Raw genomic sequence first — 10,668 nt, 5'->3', positions numbered from 1 at the left:
AATAATGATAATTTTTTTTTTTGGATTTATGTAACACATATGAAAAAAATATGTGAAATTTTATTGAGAATAAAACTTATTCTCAAAATCGAATTTTGAAAAACTTTTTTCTTCTTATTTTTTAAAATTATCTGTAAAATAAGTGATTTTGCATCATTCTAAACCTCCTCAATAGTAACTCCAAATAGTATTTTAATATAAGTAAGAACCGAATTTTGAAGCTACATAAAGTATGTATAAAACTAAAAAGTATATTCAATTTTATTAACATTTCAATATGTCTAGTAATATAAGAATATCTTTGTATCTTGATTTGGCTTGATCTGCACACAAAAAAAAAAAATAATAATAATAATAACAATAATAATAATTTTGCTTAATTGACCTTTATAGTAAATAAAGACTATGATAGAAAATGGATAAAAAAAAGAAGTTTATAAATCTCTATTATGAATATAGAATTTATGGTTAAATCAATTCAATAAAACTTATTCCATTTGTTTTTGTTGCAATTTTTTTTTTAATTGATGAGTAATTCTGTTCTTTACTTAAATAGATTAAATAAATCAAGTATTTTTTAAACTAAATTTAATATTGATTAACATGTTTTATGTCATTTTTGTGATTGTTTGTTTTGTTTGCAATTTTAAAACACTAATTTACTACTCTTATATTAATTTACTTGTTTTACCTTTCATTTACTTATCTCGTGTGTAATTTACAAAATTTATATTTATAATAGCATTGATACCATAATTTTAATCATGGTATCATAAATTTTTTCTTTAATTTTAATTAAACAATAAGTAATGCGGCATCTTTTATTGAGCGGTTGGTGATTTCTGTATTAGTTATCATTCATCATTTTACCTTCCATTTTCATATTTTGGAAACCACATCAATTTGGATTTTCCTTTTAATTAAACTTTAAAGAAAATATGGTAATAACAAGTATTATTGAGGTTTCTTTTCCTTTTAATTTCTTTCAACCTAAATAGTTAGTTAATAAGGTAATCATTTTTGTTAAACTTAGGATTAGAGACCATCCATCCAAATCATCAAGTGGCAAAACCTTTTGGCGCAAGAGCGCGTGCAGTAAGCACGAATCACACTGCGCGTGGAATTTGCTTTTGCCCTACCTGTAAAATGTAACTGCCGTTTTAACACCTTTCCACGTATAAGGCAAAATGGCAACTCTCATGCCAAACTGAGACGAGGGTGCCAGAGGGGATTTGATTATCCCAATAATACAAAACAAAATAAAACTTGCAACTTTAACGCTCACTCTTTTACTTGCTGACAAAATATTTTTCAAAGCACTTATTATTCTTTGCCACCTCAGTCTCACATACACGTCATTCAGTTGCCAGATGTTGCGTATGCATGCATGAGTTACACTCCTGAGCCTTTCCTTTCTTCTTTATAAGAAGCTCTCCCTGTGATTTCCATTTCCTCATCACCGATAATTTCTCTTTGAAACAAGAAAAAGAAAATGGTGGGTACCAGCCTTCAGCAAGAGTTGAACAACTTTGTTCGCTCCCTGCGTGAGCAGGTGAAACTCTTGCTCTTGTTCTCAGATGTGCATGTTGGGTTGTTACTTGTTGATTAAGATACTTGATTGTGTATCTTAGGATACACGTTAAGCAACAAGACTCTCGACCCAAGAAAAAAGGGGCAAATAAAATGCATGACAAAAATAATATTTGTTCTTATTTTGATTTTGGTCATGTACGATTTATATTAACTAGATTTTTCATATAATTTTTAAATTTTTGTTGAAAAGAGTCTTTCTCAACGTGTGTACTTTAACGAATATTTTTTAATAAATATTGTTGTGTAGTTGTCTCAGTGTCATTTTGAGGTCTTTTTTATAGTGATTTTATGGTGTTAATTATAACATGCATATATTTGTAAGGAAGATGTATAACAAATTTGATTTTTTTTTTTTTTTATATTGTTAGTGTATCTGTTGAAGCCTTGATGATCATATTGCATGTCCTTTTTATGCGGTCATTAAGTTTGTAATTGGACTTCTGATGCTTATCAAGTACAAGCTATATAGTTTCTCTTGATTCTGATCATCTGTTTGGGTGATGATGATTTGTATAAATCATGGTTAATGTAGTTCATCTGAAGAGGAAAACTAATAAAACTAACTATGATTTTGTAAGTGATATTTCTTGCATTTGAAACTTGGATAGAAGAAATCTCTTGGATTAATTACTTTCTTTCAGCGGTAAAAGTTAAGTACTGTTTGTAAAGCAAAAATCAATCCTATACACTGTCAAAGAATCATCATTCTCATTATTTCTTGCTGCTTGTAGGGTATACTGGACCATAATTTCGATACCTTGAGCAGAATTCAAAACGATCAGAGTCCTCTGTTTGTTACAGAAGTGATCAATTTGTTCACAAGGGATGCTGAAAATGCCATAACACAAGCTCGTGATTCCCTGTATTTTTCAGACCTCATTCTACTTCAGTCAGAATCTTAATCAATTTTAGAAAATATTTCCATAGATTTTCTCAATAATTTGTGTGTTTGATGTATCATCATCAGGCAAGAACCTTCAGTGGACTATGACAAGTTGATAGCTGCGGTCCATCAACTCAGGGGAGCCAGCTCGAGGTAAGATTTTCTGTTTGCCATCTGAGCTTGTATAAGAATCTAATATGTGTCCATACCAAGTTTGCTTGCAATTACTTAAGAAATTTACACTCTAGCTATACGTGCATGGCATTTGATATAAATCCGGAAAAGTAGGAAGTGATCATGATTTTCCACACATGGTATGTGCTAATGCATCCGGAACACTTGGAAGCAACCGTTGGCTGAGCTAAAAGTTTGTATTTGTACGTATATGCATGGAACTAATTATTACCTGGAACGTTCGTTACGACAGCATCAGCATTTTGTCAAGATATTTATTATTGATTGACGCGCGTTCTTGTGGCGCGTGGTATGCATTCACTCATTTGAAGTAATTATTTATAATTAGATCTCTTGAAATGCATTTTGTTTGAGATCTTTTTGCTTTAATGATCCTCTGGCTTTAATTAATATTGATCAGCTTCACTAAACCTTTGTTTGTCTGCCTCTAGACAGTGTTCTTTAATACTGATTTGTGGGCGTGCATGTGGCATGTGGTGTAAATTCACAACTGTCCGGAGCAATTACTTATAACTAGTCCTCTTGATAGTCAATTAGTTTCAGATCTTTTTGCTTTAACTTGATCTTCTGAAGTTAGTTTATTTGACATCACTTGTAAATAGTCTTTTGTTCTTTGGCTCTATCCAGAGCAGTATTCTTTGATGAACTGAGTTAGCTAAAGATATAATCATCTCTCAGTAAGCAATTAATGGTTTTCTGGTGTTTCATTTCTTATTGTTATGTCTTGAACAAGTTTTATTACTTCATTCCTCATAAGCAAAATTATTGTTTGGAAATTTTGGCTCAACATTGGTTGATTGCAAATAAGGATGCCATTTAATAACTGTGATTAAAAGAAATATTATTTCCTGAAAGTGCTCAGCATAAAGATTCATGAATACAGGTTACAATATAAACTGAAATGATAAGATCTTTGGCAAGAAGGAAACTTAGTCTAGCTTTAAAAGTAGAGTAGACTCTTCAAACAGATTCTCTTTATAGAAACCTCAAATTGATAGGTCATGTCTCATCCATAAAGAATAATTACTGATTATCGTTTCATTCTGATGCGCTGGATATGATTATATATACTCTTCTGCCATTTTGCCACTCAATTTTTGCTCATCTCATGGATTCTTTTCTGTTTAGTCCCATCATCTTAAACAAGAATAAATTGAACCTCCTAAATGATTGTTGCATTTGAAACTACAGCATTGGTGGTTGTCGCGTGGCCCTTGCTTGCCGTGAACTTCGCTCTGCCATTGATGACAAGGACAAGGAAAGGTAGGAAGTGCCCTTCTCTCATCGCCAAGAAAATAAGTTACATTAGCATGTGCTTTCATAATATACTGTCTCTCTTTGTGTATGAATGTATGTTTTGTGACTTTTCACTTTGGTGTGTGAACTTTTGATTTTGTCTCTTTTTTTATTCTCTTAAGAGTTCAAAGTGTTACTAATATATATTGTGCATTGTTTTTCCTGGAACCTAATCTGTTCAAAGTTTCATTTCCTTGGACAAAAACCATCTTTATTAAGTTTCATTTAAATCAGTGGAATCAGTACTCACAAAGGATCTGTCCTTGCAATAAATGAATTGCCATGTAATGTCAGTTACATAAGTAATGATACTATATATGTGCGAAGATGTGCCTTGTTAATACCTTTAACTGTACTAGGCCAAGTGTTAGTCATGTTTTACACATTAAATTTTTTACAATTTTTGATAATTTGGTGTCAAAACAAAAAGACTGACCTTAGTTCAGTATCTGAGTCCTGTCAATCTTCATAGTGTGTCATATCCAGATTTAACAGTTTGTTATGGTTTATAATTTTTTGCTCAAATTAGGAAACCATTCCTGAATTTCTTCTACGAATATGTAGTTGAAAATCCAATGCTCAGTAGAATGAATAAAGAAAAATAATTGCACATCAAACCATAAATACTTTATGGAATAAGCGTGCATCACAAAATGATGAAAAGAGACTAAACTCTATGCACCAGTAGATAGAAACTCACAAACATGGAAGAAGCAAAACATGTACAGTGAACAGTGATATTTTTGTCGATGAGATGGATCTATTTATTTCTTAATCTTTGTAGAACATTCAAGAAGAGAGGTATAAAGTCTCGGGTATAATGTACGAAATCCTAGCAATAAGAAAAGAGAGGAAAAATCAAAATTAGTTTCATAGTTTGCAAGGAGTGGAAGTGTAACCAAAATGTTGTTTTGTGATTCTCAATAAAGTTACCATTATCTTGATTGGTCCTTGTCTATATTTCCTTGGTACCAAATGTATTAAAATCCAGATGGGCGGCTGCTTTGTTCTTGGCAAAGCCCTTAGGTCTCTAGGAAGGTCATGAAGCATTGGTATGTGCATCTTCAGGTTTCTTGGTACATGGAGTATTCTACTGCATTGTATTAATCTAAAGTTTTGCCTCTTACACATAATATGTACACACACATTGATGCATGTATACATGTATTTTATTGTTTATGTATTTTTGCATGATGTATCACTTGTTTCATTAAATCTGGATATGTAAATTTGCATATGAATATGAGGGCCACTTCTGTTCTCGGGTAAGCAGATATAATCAAGAAAATTTTCTGTAACTAAATATCTTAATTCCAGAATGATTGCCTCATGTATTTCTTTCTTCCTTTAGCCCTATTAATGACATCTTTTGAGAGATTAATAATGGCATTAGTCTTGAATTTAGCTGTATTAATCTATTTTCCTCTGTCTTCCCGTTTCTCTTCAAACTTGCCCTTTTTTCCATTTATTTTTTTTCACAAACTGCTGAGTACCTTTTGAGTGTCAAGTACTCTTTCTATAGCTCACAAATTTTTTCTCACAATCGTTTTCTACTGGATGTGTATTCTTCTAGGTGTAATGAAATTCTCCAAAGGATTGTGGAGGAGTACCAAACTTTGCATGTGAATCTTGCACACATTCTCAATGTAATATTTATTCTCTCTCTCTCTCTCTCTCTCTCTCTCTCCTCATTTTGCTACTTGATTTCACCTTCATCATTGAAGTAACCATATACATAGTCTTACAATTTCATTTCATCTTATTTGAACCCAGCTTGGGAGGCAAATCCTGGCACTTCAGAGGGGACAACACCAAGCATAGAGAGCTGGCTTGGTGTCTTTGCTGCTGGTGGTTCCTCAGCTGAACATCTAAATGGCTGCTTATCATATAGCTTGTGTTAAATAAAGTTCACCAGAAACTAAACTTGGTGCTCGTTTGAAACTATTTCGAGTTGGTGTCCTGTTTTATGCTGTGTTTGAACATCGGTGTTGCTTTCTTGTTTGTTGTTTTTGAACCTAATAACCTGTTTTATGTTGTGTTTGAACACCAGTGTCGCTTCTTATTTGCTGTTTTTGAACTTAATGAATAATTGTTGTTTGTTCTATGGTTGCATGCTTGGGATTTTATAGAATTGGATGTCATTCCTTTATAATGTGCCTTATCTTGCATTATGCATACATCATAATGCAAGGTAGCATTTGTGCCATAACATCTAGCTAGGTGAGTTAAGTAATACAATATTTTATATATGCATGCAAAATTGCTAAAATTCCTTCAAGTTAGATTAGATTAAGCCAGTTTTCAGTTATATTATTACTGAATGGCCTGAATGATAAGTTGCCAGTGGTCAAGCGCGAACAGAGTTAGTCCTTCATTCATATCTGTCTGTGTAGTAAGTCCACATGCTGCGACATAAAAGGTGTCACTAATTACATGGGCATCAACGTTAAGCTCAATTTATGCAAGAGCCTCTTCCTTTGTAAGTGAAGACTGGCTTAGCTCATTGCTTAGCTCTGTGGCTTGGATGACTCACTCTAAAAGACTTGTCATAGCTCCAAGGCATATTTGCTGGTTATGTGATTTGTTTAGGCTTTGCCGCATAAATGATGCTTGATCCACTTGCTTGAGGAGCTAGTCTTGATTCACACAGTAATTAAGGAACAATAAGATTTTGTTTATAAACATTACACATAATTCATTGACCATTTAGAGTTTTTATAGGCATGAGATCGAGCAATAGCAGAGCAATTTCACACGACTAGCAACAGGTGCCTGGCGGCCAAGGCCTCCGTTTAGTATTATCACGCACAATGCAAGCCTAACCACAAGCACAAATAATCTAGACATTTACCATCCACATTTATGATGCATTCCGCTATGCATCAATCCTCCATCCACATTTGCCTGGCGGCCAAGGCCTCCGTTTAGTATTATCATGCACAATGCAAAGCCTAACCACAAGCACAAATAATCTAGACATTATCCACATTTATGATGCATTCCGCTACGCATCAATCCTCCATCCACATTTGCAGTATTTAGGGTAAACTTTTACTTTTAAAATTTCTAGTTACCGACCTAAAAAGGAAGAAAATTTTCTGAGATAGGATGCATAGTAGAGCTCCGGGTAAATGAAGAAACAAAAACAAAACAAAATGGTAAAAATCTCCTTGTGGCCTGAATGAAATCAACTGTCTCCTTCATTGTATGACACCTTGCATAATGTAAGCAATATTTGCCCCTAAAAGTACGTGTTAGGTAGAATAAATACCAAATTAGCACTTTGTGTAGTCAAATTTCAACACTCCTAACATTTAATCCTCTTTAAGAGAACTCTTTAGGAAGATTTCAAAATTTAAACTATAGCTGTAATCATTACAAGTACACCAATATAAGTCTCAGGAAAACAGAGACACACACCTAACTTCAGCAGTAGTTGAATCAAACCCCAAAAAACCATTCACAAATATATGGATAATCAAAAGAAAATTAAGCAATAAAAGAACTACATAATTTCTTAAATAGATTGACTACCAAAATGATTCCAACATAGTATAGATCATTAAGATTTTAGGATAATAAAAATGAATTTGAACAGAAATGTTGATTTCACCTCATTAACTAAACAAAACTTCCAAGAGTTCAAACAATCTCTAAAATGGGAAAACCATATCCAACTACAAACCAAAAACTTGTAACATTCAAATAAAAACACTAATGACCAAATATAATAATCCTTCATACAGAAAAAGCAACATTGAGAGCTTAGTCGAAAAGGCTGAAACCCATGTCCTGCAGAAAAATCAAAGTACAAGTCAGCCAAAATACACAAAACAAAACGATAGCATACATTTGGATATAATTTCACAACACAAAACTTACATCATCAGATTCTTCCTTCTCCTCGACCTTCTCCTCTTTCTTAGCCTCAGCGGCAGGAGCAGCAGCACCACCTGCAGCAGGTGCTGATGCAGCAACAGCAACACCACCACCTGATGGCACTGATGCCAACTTCTCCCTTCCGGATGCAATTAGCTCGGTAATATCCTTGCCCTTGACTTCTGACAAGAGAAACTCTATTCTCTCATCATCAGCTTCAGCTCCAACTGCAAAACCAAACACCCAAGAAAACATTTAACACCACATCAAGCCCCCCTCACTACCCCTTCCACAAATAAACCAAACTCCAATTTGTTTTCAATGGCTCAAGCCTCAACATTATAAGTTTTACAGCTTAGTGTTCTCATAAACAAAATAAAAAACTCAAGAGTAAAAAATTTGAAATTGCCTCTTTTTTCCCTTCATGATTTACAAATATGTCAACATTGTTTTGTCAGTAAAATCATGAACTACAAAGAATACAACATTTTAACTATCTCTATCCAATAACGTGCTTACAGCATTTTAACTATCTCTATCCAATAACGTGCTTACAACTCATTATTGAAGCTTCCATTAGCAACAAATTCACTAATGCTAATTTAAGACTACAAACACATTAATCTCATGCTTCAGAACATAAAATTATCAATGCCTGATTAAATTAAAAAAGAATAATCTTTTTGAAAAATATTAAAAATTAACGATCCGGGTTGTACGGACAAGGACAGAATACCTGATCCAAGAATGTTCTTCAAGTCATCGGCCGATGGTTTGGCGTTGCCACCCAAAACGGCGAGCAAGTAAGCAGCGATCACCTTCATTTCTGCTAAAACGACACAAAACAAAACAATCACGTCAAATCAGTGTTAATGAATGAAATTGATAGGAAGAGAGAAACAGAGAAGGGCAATTTACTTGCTTATAGCAGAGAGGTGAGACGATAAAGATCGACTTTTTCAACAACAAGAGCGTGTGAGAGTTACTCCTAGGGTTTGCTTAAAGAGATTTTGGCGATGCAAAAAGGATTATAAATAGCTAGGGTTTTTGGTTTGTGAGAGTAGGGCGGAACTGAATTAATCCTGGCCGTTGGTTAGTATTTTACTATTTTCTCCCTCTGCTAAGTTGTTTTGGTGTTTGGTTGCAAGGGTATTTATGAAAGCCGATTTAAGTTCAAGAACCCTTCGCAGTTGCATTAGTACAAGGGGCGTTTGGTGCCGGGATATTAATAGCACTCGTAAATTCGACTAAACTTATCCATTAAAATCTGCTCGTTGCGAGAAATTTTATAATTGTAGATGAGTTTGAAATCATAAATTAAAATTTATTAAGTTGTGGGTGGGTTTACTATATGTCAAATATTTGATGGATATCTACATGAGTATCCGTCAGTCAATATTTTTTAAAATTTTAATTAAAAAAATTAAACCTAAAAATTTATCGAATAAATTTAAATGTATAAATTAGTATTCTTTAACTTAATGCATGGATTATTATAATTTTGTGCATTAAGTTATAAACTTAATGCACGTATTATTATAATTTTGTTTTTCGGATTAGTTTTAGATATAAATATTAATCTTAGTTATTATTGTAGAAATCATGTTGGATGAGTGCTAATAGTGACAAATGAAATGAAGATCTAATTGCCTATTTGGTTTGTCTTATTTAGTGATTATAAATGCTTATTTAATCTTAAAAACTTTTATCATAATTTTTATTGTTGTTTTGTTGTTTTTTTAATAGAGATTTTGAAAATTAAGTAAGTTATTTTGCCTCTACTAGTAAAAGCTCAAGTTTTGACATTTGGGGAGTAGAGATTGAATTTTGTTTTTAAATGTTAAAATATCTTCTACTTATTTGATAGTCTTATTTTATTCTTTTCATAACATAACTTTAAAAAACTTATCTATTAAAATAATTTTATAATTTTTTTTATAAAAGTTCTCATTTACAATAAAAAAATATTTTTTGGGTAAAAGTTCTATTTATAAAAGTTTTACTAACAAAAGCTCTACTTGAAAAACTCTATCAAACAGAGCTTAACTCTTGGAGCTTGCGTTGAATGAGAATATGAGATGATATTGTTACTGGTGTAGTGGTGCTACTTTTGCATAATTGTGTTGATACCTTTGGATGCTAGTTTGTGACTTTTTCTTTTTTCTTTTTTAAATCAAAAGCACTTTTGAGTTTTGATGGACTTGTATATTTCATACTTAAATTTGAAAGTTAATGTTGGATTGATGTTGAAATTTTAATTTTCTACTTACTTTAATTAAATTTAGAATCAAGTATTTTATGTGGAATTTTAGATTATTGTTATAAATTTACATATTGAATATTTGTGGCTCTAAATATGAAAACCGCAAAATATCCGTCGGGTACCATTGCATGTTTAGTAATCATCAAAACCCCTAGTGGGCTGGTATTCTTGAAAAAAATTAAAACTCGCAATAGGTTACATGTGAATATAGTAATTCAAATTTTGTGCGGGTGCAGGTTTGGTATTGACAACTTGTAGCAGGCAATGCCCATTGCTATCTCTAGTTTGGTGCGGCAAAATGTTGTACAAAATTATAAGATAATTGGGCGTGTCGTTTTATAATTTCAGCATATGGATGACATTTAGTACATATTTTTATTTTGAAGTAAGACTTATTTGACATGTCTTTTATAAATTCATCATATGGAGAATATGTTGTTTGTACTTTTAACACACAGATGAAATTTCATACATGTTTTAGAGTGCAACTTGTGTGAGTTGTTATTTATAATTTAATTTTTATATGTAATTTTAAAATTATATAAGCTTATAAATAATA

At 32.4% G+C, this 10,668-nt stretch overlaps 2 protein-coding genes across 4 annotated transcripts; one reads left to right on the top strand and one right to left on the bottom strand.

Annotated features, from left to right (window-relative positions):
• Positions 1-1,384: 1,384 nt before the first annotated feature.
• On the top strand, positions 1,385-6,071 carry LOC102609634 (histidine-containing phosphotransfer protein 5). The gene is made up of 6 exons (XM_006471314.3): positions 1,385-1,552; positions 2,325-2,455; positions 2,561-2,629; positions 3,863-3,934; positions 5,541-5,613; positions 5,741-6,071. Exons 1-6 carry the CDS (start codon positions 1,493-1,495, stop codon positions 5,786-5,788), a joined length of 453 nt encoding a protein of 150 aa, XP_006471377.1. The 5' UTR covers positions 1,385-1,492; the 3' UTR covers positions 5,789-6,071.
• A 1,435-nt stretch (positions 6,072-7,506) lies between these two features.
• On the bottom strand, positions 7,507-8,932 carry LOC102608780 (60S acidic ribosomal protein P2A-like). Of its 3 annotated transcripts, none has more exons than XM_006471310.4 (4): positions 8,765-8,932; positions 8,583-8,672; positions 7,850-8,073; positions 7,507-7,759 (listed from the first exon to the last, which is right to left on the bottom strand). In XM_006471310.4, exons 2-4 carry the CDS (start codon positions 8,668-8,670, stop codon positions 7,733-7,735), a joined length of 339 nt encoding a protein of 112 aa, XP_006471373.1. In that variant the 5' UTR covers positions 8,671-8,672; positions 8,765-8,932; the 3' UTR covers positions 7,507-7,732. The 3 variants fall into 3 exon arrangements, with proteins under 3 accessions (XP_006471373.1, XP_006471375.1, XP_006471374.1); XM_006471312.4 differs by having other exon boundaries at positions 8,769-8,927; XM_006471311.4 differs by having other exon boundaries at positions 8,583-8,675; positions 8,765-8,924.
• Between the last annotated feature and the right edge of the window lie 1,736 nt (positions 8,933-10,668).

Source organism: Citrus sinensis, chromosome 8 (assembly GCF_022201045.2).
Source record: "Citrus sinensis cultivar Valencia sweet orange chromosome 8, DVS_A1.0, whole genome shotgun sequence".
In the NCBI taxonomy this organism is placed as follows: domain Eukaryota; kingdom Viridiplantae; phylum Streptophyta; class Magnoliopsida; order Sapindales; family Rutaceae; genus Citrus; species Citrus sinensis.
Note: the sequence above shows the minus strand (reverse complement) of the source record. Positions and strands in the feature narration are given on the sequence as shown.

Coding starts and splice junctions, on each gene's coding strand:
- LOC102608780 (XM_006471310.4), bottom strand. CDS start 8,670: ATGAAGGTGATCGCTGCTTACTTGCTCGCCGTTTTGGGTGGCAACGCC. Junction 8,074..8,582: donor GAAGAACATTCTTGGATCAG/GTATTCTGTCCT, acceptor TTGGTTTTGCAG/TTGGAGCTGAAGCTGATGAT. Junction 7,760..7,849: donor AGAAGGAAGAATCTGATGAT/GTAAGTTTTGTG, acceptor ATTTTTCTGCAG/GACATGGGTTTCAGCCTTTT.
- LOC102609634 (XM_006471314.3), top strand. CDS start 1,493: ATGGTGGGTACCAGCCTTCAGCAAGAGTTGAACAACTTTGTTCGCTCC. Junction 1,553..2,324: donor TTCGCTCCCTGCGTGAGCAG/GTGAAACTCTTG, acceptor TGCTGCTTGTAG/GGTATACTGGACCATAATTT. Junction 5,614..5,740: donor ATCTTGCACACATTCTCAAT/GTAATATTTATT, acceptor ATTTGAACCCAG/CTTGGGAGGCAAATCCTGGC.